Source organism: Grampus griseus, assembly GCF_964374135.1.
Source record: "Grampus griseus genome assembly, chromosome: 2".
NCBI lineage: Eukaryota > Metazoa > Chordata > Mammalia > Artiodactyla > Delphinidae > Grampus > Grampus griseus.
Window position 1 is genome coordinate 52,899,985 of NC_139018.1, and position 17,765 is coordinate 52,917,749.

At 37.6% G+C, this 17,765-nt stretch overlaps 1 protein-coding gene across 1 annotated transcript in view; it reads left to right on the top strand.

Moving 5' to 3' along the window:
- Nucleotides 1-17,765, top strand: part of MDGA2 (MAM domain containing glycosylphosphatidylinositol anchor 2) — a gene marked incomplete at its 5' end in the record, with an annotated part of 828,838 nt that overhangs the window by 550,005 nt on the left and 261,068 nt on the right. The window contains one exon of the mRNA XM_082649132.1: nucleotides 8,302-8,571. Within this exon, the coding sequence (XP_082505258.1) occupies nucleotides 8,302-8,571 (270 nt within the window). The remainder of the gene's footprint in view (nucleotides 1-8,301; nucleotides 8,572-17,765) is intronic.

Genomic DNA, 17,765 nt, shown 5'->3' on the forward strand with positions numbered 1-17,765 from the left:
ATATATGGCCTTTACTGTGTTGAGGTAAGTTCCCTCTGTGCCTACTTTCTGGAGGGTTTTTATCATAAATCAGTGTTGAATTTTGTTGAAAGCTTTTTCTGCATCTATTGAGATGATTATATGGTTTTTCTCCTTCAATTTGTTAATATGCTGTATCACATTGATAAATTTGCATATACTGAAGAAACTTTGCATTCCTGGAATAAACCCCACTTGATCATGATGTATAATCCTTTTAATGTGCTGTTGGATTCTGTTTGCTAGTATTTTGTTGAGGATTTTGCCTCTATGTTCATCATGATATTGGCCTGTAGTTTTCGTTCTTTGTGACATCTTTGTCTGGTTTTGGTAACAGGGTGATACTGGTCTCATAGAATGAGTTTGGAGGTGTTCCTCCCTCTGATATATTTTGGAAGAGTTTCAGAAGGATAGGTGTTAGCTATTCTATAAATGTTTGATAGAGTTTGCCTGTGAAGCCATCTGGTCCTGGGCTTTTGTTTGTTGGAAGATTTTTAATCACAGTCTCAATTTCAGTGCTTGTGATTGGTCTGTTTGTATTTTCTGTTTCTTCCTGGTTCAGTATTGGAACTTTGTGCTTTTCTAAGAATTAGTCCATTTCTTCCAAGTTGTCCATTTTACTGGCATACAGTTGCTGTAGTAATCTCTCATGATCCTTTGTATTTCTGCAGTGTCAGTTGTCAACTCTCCTTTTTGATTTCTAATTCTATTGATTTGAGTCTTCCTCCTTTTTTTTTGTTGATGAGTCTGGCTAATGTATTATCAATTTTGTTTATCTTCTCAAAGAACCAGCTTTTAGTTTTATTGATCTTTGCTATTGTTTCCTTCATTTCTTTCTGATCTGATCTTTATGATTTCATTCCTTCTGCTAACTTGGGGGTTTTTTGTTCTTCTTTTTCTAATTGCTTTAGGTGTATGGTTAGGTTGTTTATTTGATATGTTTCTTGTTTCTTGAGGTAAGATTGTATTGCTATCAACTTCCCTCTTGGAACTGCTTTTGCTGCATCCCATAGGTTTTGGGTTGTCATGTTTTCATTGTCATTTGTTTCTAGGTATTTTTTGATTTCCTCATTGATTTCTTCCCTGATCTCCTGGTTATTAATTAGTGTATTGTTTAGCCCCTCTGTGTTTGTATTTTTTATAGGTTTTTTTCCTGTAATTGATATCTAGTCTCAGAGCATTGTGATCAGAAAAGATACTTGATAAGATTTCAATTTTCTTAAATTTACCAAGGCTTGATTTGTGGCCCAAGATACGATCTATCCTGGAGAATGTTCCATGGGCACTTGAGAAGAAAATGTATTCTGTTGTTTGTGGATGGACTGTCCTATAAATATCACTTAAGTCCATCTTGTTTAATATATCATTTAAAGCTTGTGTTTCCTTATTTATTTTCAGTTGGATGATCTTTCCATGGTGAAAGTGGGGTGTTACCATCCCCTACTATGATTGTGTTCCTGTCAATTTCCCCTTTTATGGCTGTTAGCATTTGCCTTATGTACTGAGGTACTCTAAGTTGGGTGCATAAATACTTACAACTGTTATATCTTCTCCTTGGATTGATCCCTTGATCATTATGTAGTGTCCTTCTTTGTCTCCTGTAATAGTCTTTGTTTTAAAGTCTATTTTGTCTGATACGAGAATTGCTACTCCAGCTTTCTTTTGATTTGCATTTGCATGGAATATCTTTTTCCATCCCCTCACTTTCAGTCTGTATGTGTCCCTAGGTCTGAAGTGGTCTCTTGTAGACAGCATATATACAGGTCTTGTGTTTGGATCCATTCAACCAGTCTGTGTCTTTTGGTTGGAGCATTTAATCCATTTACGTTAAAGGTAGTTATTGATATGTACGTTCCTATTCCCATTTTCTTAATTGTTTTGGGTTTGTTATTGTAGGTGTTTTCCTTCTCTTGTGTTTCCTGCCTAGAGAAGTCCCTTTAGCATTTGTTGTAAAGCTGGTTTGGTGGTGCTGAATTCTCTTAGGTTTTGCTTGTCTGTAAAGGTTTTAATTTCTCCATCAAATCTGGCTGAGATCCTTGCTGGGTAGAGTAATCTTGGTTGTAGATTTTTCTCCTTCATCACTTTAATTATGTCCTACCACTCCCTTCTGGCTTGCAGAGTTTCTACTGAAAGATCAACTGTTAAACTTATGGGGAATCCCTAATATGTTATTTGTTGTTTTTCCCTTTCTGCTTTTAATATTTTTTCTTTGTATTTAATTTTTGATAGTTTGATTAATATGAGTCTTGGTGTGTTTCTCCTTGAATTTATCCTGTATGTGACTCTCTGAGCTTCCTGGACTTGATTAACTATTTCCTTTCCCATATTAGGGAAGTTTTCAACTATAATCTCTTCAAATATTTTCTCAGTCCCTTTCTTTTTCTCTTCTTCTTCTGGGACCCCTATAATTCGAATGTTGGTGCATTTAATGTTACCCCAGGGGTCTCTGAGACTGTCCTCAATTCTTTTCATTCTTTTTTCTTTATTCTCTCTGCAGTAGTTATTTCCACTATTTTATCTTCCAGGTCACTTATCCGTTCTTCTGCCTCAGGTATTCTGCTATTGATTTCTTCTAGAGAATTTTTAATTTAGCTTATTGTGTTGTTCATCATTGTTTGTTTGCCCTTTAGTTCTTCTAGGTCCTTGTTAAACGTTTCTTGTTTTTTCTCCATTCTATTTCCACAATTTTGGATCATCTTTACTATCATTACTCTGAATTCTTTTTCAGGTAGACTGCCTAGTTCCCCTTCAGTTGTTTGGTCTGGTGGGTTTTTACCTTGCTCCTTCATGTGCTGTGTGCTTCTCTGTCTTCTCATTCTGCTTAACTTACTGTGTTTGGGTCTTCTTTTTGCAGGCTGTGGTTTCATAGTTCCTGTTGTTTTTGATGTCTGCCCCTAGTGGCTAAGGTTGGTTCATTTCGTTGTGTAGGTTTCCTGATGGAGGGGACTAGCGCCTGTGTTCTGGTGGATGAGGCTGGATCTTTTCTTTCTGGTGGCCAGGTCCATGTCCAATGGTTTGTTTTCTTGTGTCTGTGACCTTATTATGATTTTAGGCAGCCTCTCTGCTAATGGGTGGGTTTGTGTTCCTGTCTTGCTAGTTGTTTGGCATACGGTGTCCAGCACTGTAGCCTGCTGGTCGTTGAGTGAAGCTGGGTGCTGGTGTTGAGATGGAGATCTCTGGGAGATTTTTGCTGTTTGATATTATGTGGAGCTGGGAGGTCTCTGGTGGACCGATGTCCTGAACTCGGCTGTCCCACCTCAGAGGCACAGGACTGACACCCGGCCAGAGCACCAAGACCCTGTCATCCACACGGCTCAGAATAAAAGGGAGAAAAAAAGAAACAGAAACAAAAAAATAAATAAATAAATAAAATAAAGTTATTAAAATAAAAAATAATTATTAAAAACTAAAAAGTAATTTTAAAAAAAGAAAGAAAGAAGAGAGCAACCAAACCAAAAATCAAATCCACCAGTGATAACAATCGCTAAAAACTATACTTAAAAAAAAAAAAGGTCAGTCAGAACCCTAGGACAAATGGTAACAGCAAAGCTATACAGACAAAATCACACACAGAAGCATACACATACACACTCACAAAAAGAAACAAAGGAAAATATATATATTGTTGCTCCCAATGTCACTGCCTCAATTTGGGATAATTCGTTGTCTATTCACGTGTTCCACCGATGCAGGGTACATGAAGTTGATTGTGGAGATTTAATCCCCTGCTCCTGAGGCTGCTGGTAGAAATTTCCCTTTCTCTTCTTTGTTGGCACAGCTCCTGGGATTCAGCTTTGGATTTGGACCCGCCTCTGCGCGTAGGTCTCCTGAGGGCGTCTGTTTCCCGCCCAGACAGGAGGGGGTTAAAGGAGCCTCTGATTCGGGGGCTCTGGCTCACTCAGGCCGGGGGGAGGGAGGGGCACGGAGTGCGGGTCGAGCCTGCAGCAGGCCGGCGTGATGTGGCAACAACCTGAGGTGTGCCATGTGTTCTCCCGGGGAAGTTGTCCCTGGATCACGGGACCCTGGCAGTGGCGGGCTGCACAGTCTCCCGGGAGGGGAGGTGTGGATAGTGACCTGTGCTCACACACGGGCTTCTTGGTGGCTGCAGCAGCAGCCTTAGCGTTTCATGCCTGTCTCTGCTGTCTGCACTGATAGCTGTGCTCGCGCCCGTCTCTGGACCTCATTTAGGCTGTGCTCTGAATCCCCTCTTCTCGCGTACCCGGAAACAATGGTCCCTTGCCTCTTAGGCAGGTCCAGATGTTTTCCCGAACTCCCTCCCGGCTAGCTGTGGCGCACTAGTCCCGTTCAGGCTGTGTTCACGCAGCCAGCCCCAGTCCTCTCCCTGGGATCTGACCTCCAGAACCCGAGCCTCAGCTCCCAGCCCCCACCTGTCCTGGCCGGGATGAGCAGACAAGCCTCTCGGGCTGGTGAGTGCTGGTCGGCACTGATCCTCTGTGCAAGCATCTCTCCGCTTTGCCCTTTGCACCCCTGTTGCTGTGCTCTCCTCCGTGGCTCCAAAGCTTCCCCCCAACCACCCACCGTCTCTGCCAGTGGAGGGGCTTCGTACTGTGTGGAAACTTTTCCTCCTTCACAGCTCCCTCCCACTGGTGCAGGTCCCATCCCTCTTCTTTTGTCTCTTTTTTCTTTTGCCCTACCCAGGTATGTGGGGAGCTTCGTCCCTTTTGGGAGGTCTGAGGTCTTTTGCCAGCATTCAGTAGATGTTCTGTAGGAGTTGTTCCCCATGTAGATGTATTTCTGATGTATTTGTGGGGAAGAAGATGATCTCCACGTCTTACTCTTGTGCCATCTTGAAGGTTTCCCTGCCTATAAGATTTTAAAGGCACTACTAAAATTAATCTTGAAAAACAATAGTTTCAACTTATAAATTAAAATATATCAATAAAACAAAATTAATAAATTTTTTTATGTGTCCTCAAAATGTATGGGTATATTTAAATATGTTTTTTGTGATATGGCGTAGGACCTCCAAAAGTCAAAATGGTTTTAAAATATCTCTGTCAAATGCATCAGAGTGAAATATAAAAATTACATCGTTTAGTGACTACATTTTTTACACTAGTCATTCATTTATTCATTTGCCCACTTATTGATTTGCCTTACCAATATTTATTAAGCACAGTAACTGTACAAGCACAGGACGAGGCTATAGGGGTGGTAATGAAAATAATGACAAAATAAAATGCTTTTTCTGTGCATGTTTTGTACTAGGTACTATTGTAAGCACTTAACACGTGTTAAATCGTCTCACCTCTGTAAGACAGGTAATTATTTTCCTCCATTTCAACAGTGGAAAACTGAGGCACTCAGGAGTAGAAGAACTAGCCCAAGTGCACACAGTTATTAAATAATAGCAGAATCAAGAACCCAGGTATTGTTCTCCAGAATTTGTGCTCTTACCATTCAACTATCAGGCCATATTTCAGAGAACGCAGTCATGATGCTTCTGTCTGAAGAGCCATAGTGGAAGCCTGGCTAATGTTATAAGATGTGATATGAAAGGGAAAATAAGGGGGCTATGGAAGCTTATAGCAAGGGACTTAACTAGCCCAGGATGAAATGTCTTAAAATATTTTTAATAATACACAAAAAATTTTTTTTATGTTTTTCCTACTTTAATTTTTTTTCTCTATGGCATGATTTACACTTAAGCTTGATGAATCCAATGACCCTGTGGTTCTTAAACGTAGCCTCATAGTTTAAAAAAGCTGATATTTACAGAATCAAACGTAAGATGCTAGAACAAAATGACAATTTCACCTTTATCTCTTTAGAATTTAAAGCTGTAAAATTTTGTTACTAAAATATGTATGAGCATTCTTAAAGTCTTGAAAGCATTAGCCCATTTTGGGGGTCTTTGTGGGATATTTTTAACATCAGGGATTGTCAGAGAAATAATGCCATCTTTAATAAAACTAAGTTGGACAGTACGCTGTTTTCAATTTAGATTTGGAAAAGAGAATTTTTAATAAGATTGTGAATACACTTCTGCAATGCACTATAGGTAAAACAGTGGTCTCTTGTTATTTATATATTATTTTATGAGCTTTGAAATTCTCTTGAACCTTTTTCTTTATATTGTCTATCTAATAGAAAAACAACTCATCCTTATACAAGTCAATTTCAGGGACAAATATTTCTTAATGTCACCATTGTGTGTTTCCATAATCTAAACATATACTATTAATGGCCCTTAGGCCTTGGGACTTTTAATTTTACTAAAACACGATGTAAAACAAATGAGTTTTACTAATATAACTGTTGGACTGTCTACAATTGTATTTTAACTAAATAGCTTTGTAAGATTATATTATTTACCTCACACTAAGCTATAGAGATTTCTTTTACTTTTTCATAATGCTATGTCAATAATTAAGTATAATATCTTTTAAAAATATTTAATTAGTAGTTTCTTTTTTATCAGTTTAACAATATTAAATAACTCTTTGAGATGCTTTCTTTTCTACCAAATTGCAATGCCTTTTGCCTCTTATTTTCATTTTGTGAATTCCCCAACAGGTTTATCATAGATATTTATAATTTCAAGTCAACATCTCACAAGGGCAATTAAGATACTTTGGAAACTTCTGTGTCTCTTAAGAGACGTTAGAAGGGCCAGCATGCAACAATGATGTTTAAAAAGGTCCTCCAGGCATTCCATACCTATTCCACAGAACCATAATTATAATATGGAGTTGTCTTCTTGCTCTCCTCTGGTGTCTTTTCAAATTTATTTTTTATTGAGGCAACATTGACTAATAATATTATATAAGTTTCATGTGTACAACATTATATTTCTACTTCTTTGTACCCTACAGCATGGTCACCGTCAAAAATTTAGTTTTCATCAGTTACCATAAAGTTGATCCCCTTTACTCATTTCACCCTCCCCCTGCTCCTTTCCCTCTGGTAACCACTACTCTGTTCTCTGTATCTACATGTTTGTTTTTGTTTCATTTGGTTTGTACATATATTTTGGGGTTTTGTTTGTTTTTTATATTCCAAGTATGAGTGAGATCATATGGTATTTGTCTTTCTGACTTATCTCACTTAGCATCACTTACATAATACTCTCAAGGTCCATCCATGTCCCAAAAGGCAAGTTTTCATCTTTTTATGGTTGAGTAGTATTCCATTGTATCCAAACAAGGCAGACAATATTGAATCACACAAGGAGTTTACCTTCTATTCTGAGAAAAGCACTCTCCAACTCTAAGCTGAAATTAATATCTAAAAAAATTGCACAGTACAATTGAACACTTTGTGTTCCCAATATGGATAGATTTCAGTTTTAACTTTTGCATCAAATATTTCTGAATGTGTGAACTCAAACATTGGCCTAATGCATTCCCTCTGTTTTTATTTAGGAATGCATTATATAGGCTGGCACTGTGGTATAAGCAGAAAAAAAAGTTCTGTATGTGAACAGAGTTTTTGTGCAGTTTCTACTTTGAGTGTTTGATGAAAAGTCTGTAATACAGCATTTTTTATTGAATGGATATTTATCTACAATTTTTTTTTTTTTACCTGAAAAGTTGCAAACAACTTATTTTTACTGGGGAGATTATTATAACCCAAACATTGGAGTGGTGGCCGTCATAGTTCGGTGACTGTGTTTGAACAGTGGTTTATTTGTTTCTAAGTTTTAAAGCACTGGTTATGAAAACTCATTGTCTAAACTTTCTGAATAGAGAGGTTAGAGAGGAAATATGGGGGCTGCTTTAAATTACATGATTTTGTTATTCCTTTCAAGATGAAAAACCAGGCCCACTGCTTAGTAAAAACCTCCAGTGATCTTTTATCTTACTTGGTTGTGTTCAGGTTGCAAAATATGTATCATTTCACCTCAGAATGATCCAAAAATTAAATAAATGACAATCTTCACCATGAAAATACAAGGACTAAACAGCTGCAATATTTATACCTGGAGGGACAAAAGAGATTGTCAGCATTAAAAGAGAAAGGGATTTTTGTCTTAAAACTTTAATCTGTCTTGTCATTCTAATTTTGGAAGAATAATCCAAGAATACATAAACTTTTTAATTCCCTTCTCCATGTGTAAGATCTTAAAACAATTCCATGGGTTTATAACATGTAATTAAAATGAGTAACCATTCTACATGATTTAAACTTGATTAGTACAGTAAGATTTTGACACAAGAGAACAATGTTTCATTTTAATTGTTTGAGGAAATATAAAGCATACTGTTACTCTAGTTGTAGTAGATCTAAATAGGTGCATGTTCTTTTGTTTATGTCTTTTAGCATCTCCTTCAATTAAACTCTTGGTGGATGACCCTATAGTTGTAAATCCTGGAGAGGCCATAACATTAGTATGTGTTACGACAGGAGGAGAGCCTGTACCCTCTCTCACTTGGGTCAGGTCCTTTGGGACTCTGCCTGAAAAGACTGTTTTGACTGGAGGAACTTTAACCATACCTGCCATCACCTCAGAAGATGCTGGTACTTACAGCTGCATTGCCAATAATAATGTGGGAAACCCTGCAAAAAAGTCTACCAACATCATTGTGAGAGGTAAGTTTGCATAGAGAATGTTACAGCATAAATTTCTATATTTTCATTGAATAGTTTTCATAACATATATTTAGCGATACTATGGAATAGTTTTATAATATGTTCTTAGTAAAAAAAATGATTAAAATCCAAATGTGGCATAGGGCATTATGCATTGTTATATAGATTGTGTATTAGTTTAAGGATTTAACAAATGCAGCAATTTAATGTTTAATAAACATTTATTGAATCCCTATTACATGCAGAGCTTTAAATTGTGGGATTACATAGAAATCTATAAAACATTATCTTGTACTCAAGGATTCTACTCTCAGATAGTGAAAAAATATATATATCAATTTATAGCCATATGATGCAGTGTTTGGCAAGCATGAATAAAAGCTATAAACATAAAAATTATAGTAGTTTCTGGCTGAGGTTATTAGGGAATATCTAATGACATTTGCATCAGGTCTTGTAGGCTGGGTAGAGTTTTAACAGACTGAGATTAGCTAAGGTCATGGAAAAGTTAGAGTTAGTAAAAGGTAAAATTTATTTGAGGAATTTATATAAAAGGTGGTTCACTAAGTCAACAGCAGTGATGTTCTAGCTAGTGTGCTGGTGCTGCCTGTGGAAGAGATGCTAACCTTCCATTTCGGAGAAGGTGAAGTCACTGTGCAAGGAAAGCATATGCATCTTCATGTCTCACTTTACCTGGTGTGGTCCTGGGCTGGGGATGGAGGATGGTCACCAAGGCCTCTAAAGTTAAAATAGACATCCATATGCCCAAGAGGACTCTTCCAGTAGACAAATGAAAATTTATCATTAATGAAGGATTATAATGGAAGCAAAACATAATTGAGTATATTGAGATAAACACTTGTGATTTTGTGAACATAGACTGTGGTGGTTTTAGTGACCACAGTTATCTGTTACCACCCAAACAATCAGAAATATGCTACTTGGCCAAAAATATACTCTAGTCAAAATATTGTAAGATGTTACAGTGTAAATCAAGACACTGTGGATTTCATAGCTACTGATTTCATGTCTACTGCAAAGCTAAGGAGAAGGGGAGGAGATTAGAGTAAGTTAAAATGCCAGAAAGCTTTCTGTTCTTACCTAGTTTTAGCTGTTTTTCTTGAATAAATCCTTCTCGAATTTTATCAAGGCTTTGGTTAATTTCCAGAATTCTGAAAAAGTTGATTTTTGACATTTTTGCCTGTGTTTTTGTTGCTTTTATGGAGGACCAGATTTTCAGAGACCTTTATTATGCCATTCTGGAAGTGCTTCTGTCTGTATTCATTTTTTCACAAAAGGAAGGGATAAACCACGGGCTAATAAAAACATTATTGGGGAGTAATCCACAAACCATTTTGGATATATATTATAGGGTAGAACAAATGCACAAATATATATTGCTTTTATTGAGAACCAGGGTTCTCACTGTGGGAGAAGGAAGATACAAATATAGAAGGACAGAGATCTAGTGATATGATACTCTAGTAGCAATGAACATATCTGACACCCAGTTCTTGGTTCTAAACACTATGCCCCCTTGGAAAAAAAAAAAAAAGGAACATTTGGAGAAATAGATGATTCCAGGGCAGGGGCTGGGAAAGTAGAAGGTGAGCCTGGGACGTATTTTGTGCCAGAAAGCAAAGAAGACTAAGAAGGCTAAAAAAAGTGTGGGGGAGGAAAGAAATAAGTGAGAGAGGCTAAGAAGTACAAACTTCCAGTTGCAAAGTAAATGAGTCATGGGTATGAGATGTACAGTGTGGGGAATGTGGTCAATAACTATGAAAAGTAAAAATAAAAATAATAAAGCATCTTGGAAAGCTCAAAGACTAAGGGAAATGTCAAAAGGACATAGGAGACAGCTTAAAGTGACTCCCGTTGGCCAAATTAGTGGCAATTTGAGCATTGAAATGCGTTAACGATGATAATGGTTTATAATATGTTAAATTAAAATTTCATTAGTCCATAGTAATAGTAAAATGAAAAAGAAAAATAGAAATGAAAAGCTGTTCTTTACAGAAGGATCCCAGCTAAAAATCCTAGAAGGAATGGTAGAATAAAAGAAAACAACCATTCTGCAATCCCCGGTGTAATAGTTGGTTCTAGCAAGGATTATCAATGGATGCTGAATTATTGGGTAAAATATTTGGAGGCAATAAAATATTCACAAGATCTCCAAGTATCTCCCCAAACTACAAGCTACCCCTTTGTAGTTTTTACTAACAACAAAGCAGGAAAGGTAGCATTTCAGTTGAGAGATTCAGCAGTCTCTACTCTAACCAAATGATCAGACTTAGGGACCACCAAAAGGGACAATTTGACAGGAAGAGCCTCCTGATGAGATTTGCTAAAAAGCCACAATATCACCTATGTAGGTTTTCACCAAAAAAATGTCAAACGTGAACCTAATCATAAGTAAACAATCAGATAAATCTGAACCAGGGTTTCTCAACCTTGGCACTGCTGACATTTTAGGATGGTAATTCTTTCTTGTGGGAACTGCTCTGTGCATTTGTAGGATGTTTAGATGCATCCCTGGCCTCTACCCACCACATTCCAATAGCACCTTGCTATAGATTGAATGTTCCTGTCCCCTGCCGCAAAGTTCATATGTTTATATCCTAATCCCCAAGGTGATAGTATTAGGAGGTTGGACCTTTGAGAGGTGATTAGGTTGTGAGGGTAGAGCCGTCATGAATGGAATTAGTATCCTTATAAAACAGGCCCAACCCAGGTTCAATCCAGGGAACTAAAATCCCACAAGCCACATGGATTTAAAAAAAAAAAAAAGAAGCCCAAGAAATCTCCCTTTTTCCTTCACCATTTGAAATTATAGCCAAAAAAAAGTCTATGAACAAGGAAGTGGGTTTTCACCAGACACTGAACCTGCTGGCACCTTGATCTTGGACTTCCCAGCCTCTAGAATTGTGATAAATAAATTGCTGTTGTTTATAAAAATTAAAAAAAAAAAGACTCTGTGGATACTGCACTATCTGCTACAAAATTGTAAGCCATACAATATTTAGTAATTGCAAGCTATACCATTATTTTACGTATCATTATAAAATAAAACATCATGCCACTTGAGCTACTACAGTGTTTTCCTATGAGATCAAATGTTATTGAAAGAAGTCTTTCAGATTTGTTATACTTAGGTTTTCTTTTAAACTGTATATCACCCATTAGCATACATAAAAAGGAAAATAAAATAAAAATCCATTGATTAAATTATTCCTAAAACTTCACAATCAGAACCAACCCAACTTCTAAATCAGTTTTCATCTCAGTCTTTGATGACTATGGTTTTCTAAATCTAGTTTGATCGTAGGATCATCTGAAACTATATTGAATCCCGGTATAACTGGCAAAATGTCTAGCATAAAATGTTGGTGTTGCTTAGGTACCCTCCATAAGGAATTAACTCAGTTCACAGCAATAGATGCTCCCAAAATGATTTGCTCCTCCCCATTTCATCTAGAACTTTTCATCTGTGTTCTTACAAAAGGCAGTTTTCAGTTTTGACATGAATGGCCTAAAATAAACAGAGCCTTAAAAATGTACTTCTCCAATTTGTAATTTTTTTATGCCTTAAATGTATCTGAAGTGTACATTTGCATAGTCATATTATATTACCAGTAGAACCTCTCAGCAGTGGCATTTACATAATTCATGAAATTGAGTTTGCATGTAATCTTACTGAATATAGAAGTAGCCTTGGTTAACGGGTCCTAGGTTAAACTGTGGGGAGAAAAACTACTACAATAATATGTGGCATTTGATTTCTGCCACAAAGGCCAAGAAATTCAGTTAAAGAAAAATGGTTTTCTTCTTATTATATCAAAGAAATTATTTTCAAGTCTTCTGAATTTGTAGACCTCTGCAGTGTCTTAGATTAACTGTGTCATGGATAAAGCAAAAACAGAGCTCTAGGTTCATTTTCCCCCCATTCCTTTCTGTAATTAGATCAAGATCCACAGACCAGGTTTTCTGAACAAGCACGACAATATCCTGTGCATAGAATTCCCACTGCCATTTGAGAATATCCATGAACAAAATAAGATTGTAGGATGCAGACAGGAATAAAACTCTAGAAACACTTCTGAAGTGTCATTTGACTTTAAAAAAAAAAAAAAAAGAGAACACTTTAAATAATGTAGATAATCCTCCATGTAGATAACAAGCTCCAAAACTGAAGAAGAATCTCATATGTTTTAAAATTTTGTTAGGCATTCATAAATATAGCAGCAGTGCCTTTTCTTATGGTCCTTTAAGAAGTTGCTGTGATTGAGCCACATTTCTCTCAAGTCAGGAGAGAAGCAGTTACTTAATACATTTGATAAGAAAACTGTGTTGATTTCCTAGGTACATGTGGGGTGGCCTGAGGTCAGGGCTTTCCAAACTTTCCCACCGAAAGTTCTCTGTTGTTGTGAGTCACTGTAATTAGAAATGCCCACATTTCTCTTCCATCATGAATTGAATGAGCCACTGTCTTGAGCAGTCATGGTTCATAACATGACCAAGACATTACTGTATCTTAGTGTCCTGTGGTCTTTTAAAATTTTATTCAGTGGCTTAATCTTCCCCTGCTTCAGAAGAAAAGTCGGCAAACTGCATAACTCTTTTGTTCATTATTAGAAATAGAGAGTCCTACAGTGCATTCAGGTCACAATCATGCATTTAGTTCAGTGTTTTGGATACACGTTCCAAAATAGTAATGAAACTCCAAACCTGATTTAATGTAAAATTTTCTCCCCTGCCCCGCTTGGGTCCACTTTGGGCTGGAGACTTGCAGTGGGAAAGGGGACAGGGGCTGGTGTGGTTGGCTTCTTCCTGTTCGTTTGTCTATTCTCTACCCTCCTCTCCACCACCCCATCCCTGACCTGATAGCCAGATTCTGACCTTCCTGGCTTGGGGTGGGGTAGGAAGGTCTTCTCTATATAAAACATATTTTTTTCTTCCTTGGCACATTAATGGACTGTTGAGAGATTCCTCTACCTAGAAGAGATGCACATCTGTGTGCACCAAGGAGAACTTTCTAGTCATGGATTCTCCCAAGACCACTGATGTGTCACATTCCCTGAGCATCTCATGCCCTACCTCTACCGCCTTTCTGCTGAGAGCTTCTCTGTCTCCTCCAGGTAGCCAGCTCAACAGAGCCCAAGACAAGAAGCCCATACTACCTCTCCTTCCGTGTGTGACTCACAGCTGTAAGCAGAAGCTCTTACCAATAAATTCTGTGAGAGCACACAGATTCCAATGTAGCCACCTCTATCCTGTTGTCACACAGGTTTTGGTCTTCTCAAATATGTCAGGCATCATTTCAGGGAAAATATTTTAGAGGTTTGGCTGGTCCCATGAAAAGCCCCTCACTGGGACTGAGATGAAATAGACAGGCTCTCTTGCTGCCTTGGGCCTGGAAGAAGCTTCATCTCACAGTTTTATCCAAAGATATCCTTCCAAACAAATTTGGTCTCTGCCACTTTTTATGTGCTTAATTTCTATAAAGTCCAAGAATCAAAGAATGGAGTTTCTTTGAAAATTCTGCATAAGAAGGAGATTTGTCTTACACTCATTGTGGAATTCTGTGGATTTTGTTCTCAGTCAAAAGTGAATCAGGAAAAGTCTATTCTGTTATCTGGTTTCACAAGAGTATTGAAGGAGTATAAGAATTTTCAAAATTTCTAGCTGATATTCTTAAATGTGATCATCAGTAAGTTCTTTTGGTTCTATCTTCAAACTATACTCTGAATCTGACCATATCTTGCCAAGTTCACTGTTACCACCCTTGTGTCAACTATCAGTATATTTCCCCTAGTTGATTAAAATAGTCTTTTCATTAATCTTCTTTCCAGTCCAGCCCCTCTTTTAGAAGGGGCTGCTTAGCCACTGTATTAGGTAAGGTAGACTTGACTGAGTTAACAAATAGACCCATACATGTAATTACTCAAAACAAAATTACTTTAGCTTTTTTTCATGAAAAAGTTAGGGTGTTTCCTAGTTGATGATGCTGGCAGTGGTGTTGTATATGATTGGTTTTGGGGCGGGGGGCGGGGCGGGAGCGGGTGTAGGAGTAAGAGAGTCTATTCCGTGCAGTCATTATGCACCTAGGGTGATGAGGTTTCTGCCATCTTCAAACTGTGGCTGCTAAGGTTGTTCTGAGTATTACCTCCATCCCTGTCAGCTGGAAGTGGGAAAGAGCTTGAATGATCACACATGGGAGACTTTTTATGGGCCAGAAGTGTGTTAGTTCCAATCACATTCTGTTGGCTAGACCTTAGGCACATAATCACACCACTGTGTGCCAGGTATAAGAGAACATGGATTTTGGTCAACAGCTAGCCACCTCTGTTACATTCATACAAGAGCCAGAGTGGAAATCATCTCATTCCCCTGATCAGATTCCTCCCATGGCTTACCATCTCACCTAAAATGGAATTCACATTTCTCATTGTCATCTCATGTCACTTTCTTCTTTACTCACTCTGCTTTAGACACATTATTCTTCTTGTTCTTTTTCACAACTCAGGACTTAAATATTTGCTGTTCTTTCAGCCTGGGGTGTTAATTTTCAAAAACCGTCTTCTGGGAAATATCTTCCCTGACTACCCTATCTTAGATAATCAACCCCTAATCCCTTGAACAATCTGTTGATCTGTTGTTTCTTCTTATCACATAACTACCTGGAGTTATTTTATACATTTTAAAAATGTATTGCCTGTCTCTTTCATGACACTGTATATAGTGACAAAGAATTTATCAGTTTGTTGTGTTTCTCAGTGACATCCCTGGAGTCTAAAAAATTACTCAGCATATAGTAGATTCTCAATAAATATATGTTGAGTGAATGAATCACTTTTTATAAAAGTTTACTGGCTTACATTAGATATTTCTTTTGGACATCTATCATCCTTTGATACCCTGTGTATAATAAATGATATCAAGCAAAATATGGAAATTCTATATACATGTTAAATCATATTAAACATTTGTGTGATGTGACTAGCTCATGTGAAAGGGCACATTGTTCTAATCATTCATTGCTGTGTAACAAGCCACCCCAAAACAGTAGCTTAACATGATAGCATTTATTTATTTATTTATTTATTTATTTGCAGCACGCGGGCCTCTCACTGTTGTGCCCTCTCCCGTTGCAGAGCACAGGCTCCAGACGCGCAGGCTCAGCGGCCATGGCTCACGGGCCCAGCCGCTCCGTGGCATGTGGGATCTTCCTGGACTGGGGCACGAACCCGTGTCCTCTGCATCAGCAGGCGGACTCTCAACCACTGCGCCACCAGGGAAACCCAGCATTTATTTATTTTACTCACAAATCTGGGGGTTGAGAGACTCAGCTAAAAAATCCAGGGTCTCATATAATTGCACTCAGAAGATGGAAGGGCTGGAATCATCTTCAAAGCTTTTCCAATCAAATTTCTGGTTCCTGGACTAAAAAGTTCAGACAGCTGGGCTCCTTAGGTTAGTCTCTCTCTGTCTCTGTCTATCTGCTTCTCATTCTCTCATTCATTCTCAATAGCCTCTTTATATGGTTTCTCTGCATGGCAGCCTCAAGGTAGCCAGACTTGTTACAGGCTCCCAGAACCAGGGTCCCAAGAGCTGCATGAGTTCTAGCCTTTGAAGTCATGCAGTGTCATTACTGCTATTGTCTGTTCATCAAAGCAGTGCCAAAGGTTGGCCTGGTTCCAAGAGGAGATCAAGTATCTTCACCTTTTGAAGGGATGAGGGTCAGATAATCTGCAGATGTGTTTTAAAGCCACCACAATACGCAGTGTACTCCACAAGCCATATTCTTCACATCATACTCCCATGCTGCCTCAAGGCTCATTTATGCCCCTGTTTTTTCCCCTTTCCTCCTTAATTTCATCAGCCCCTATCTTGAACACATAGCCTCTGCAAAAGTGATGTTCTAAACATATTTCCTCTTTGAATTCTAGAATTTCTCCAGCATATCTTTGTTGGCTATGATCTCAGAATACTAATATGGAGAAAAATCACTTGTCAATATTGAAATAGATTTAACCTTTATGGAAGAAGTCAATATGTATTCAGTGAGCCATGAATTTACACTTTCCTAACTGTACAAAAATATATATTCTGTAACCTCCAGGAATATCATAACCCTCTGTTCTGAAAAGTGTTGATTTGCCTAACTCTAGTATATCCACACGAAAGGACTGAGATCTTTAAAAACCTGAATTTTTATATTAAACATATTTGTTCAGAACTCATTTAATGGAAGTATATCAAATATTAGCACTGCTAGCATTTCAAAATGATCTTTAGACTTATTACCAAAAAAAATCTTGTAATTCAAAAATTCTATGAAAAAAATTTCGAACCTTTGAGTATGCCAGTTCTGTTTAGGTAATAGTGATAGTTATTATTGATTTGAGCACTTACCATGTACTGGGCTACCTGGCACACCATATACATGAACTTTTTAATCATTCCCAGATATTTATAAGGTAAAAAATATTATTGTTCCTATTTTAAAAATAGTAAAACTGAAGAGGGAGCAAGTTAAGTAACTTCCCCCAAATATAAGCTTTATTTAAGCAGCAAAGCTGGGATTCAAAACCCACACACTATGGTTCCAGGGCCACTGTCTTAATCAAGCTACCATAGTGCCTTTCAAAATTTAGCCAAGTTTTTAAAAATGTATAACTCCTCCTCCTCTCCAAATTGAACTGACTAATGTCCTTTTCTATTTCCTCTACCCTTGCCTTGCCAAAAACTTACTAAGGATTCTTTCTGGGTTGTAAATTGAATACATTTTTATGTTTATTAAAAGAAAAATCCCCAACACTCTACAGTCCTTCCCAATTACACCATTTCCCTCCCAAGTATACAATCATTTTTTATTGGAGGAAATTCTGTATTTTTGCTAATCAGTACTTTTTTCTCCAATAATGGTGGGCATACTTTAATTTCAAGTTCTAACCAACATACTCTTTGTAGTTTATGATTTTCTAAATAATATTACATTTGAAGGATTGAGCATGACTCTGTTACTTTTACTGGTAGTCTTACAGATTATTGGACAAAAATTTTAAAGAATTTCTGTTAATCATAAGAGATCAGGGACTTCCCTGGCGGTCCAGTGGTTGGAACTTTGGATTCCAATGCAGGGGGTGCAGGTTCAATCCCTGGTTGGGGAGCTAAGATCCCATGTGCCTCTCAGC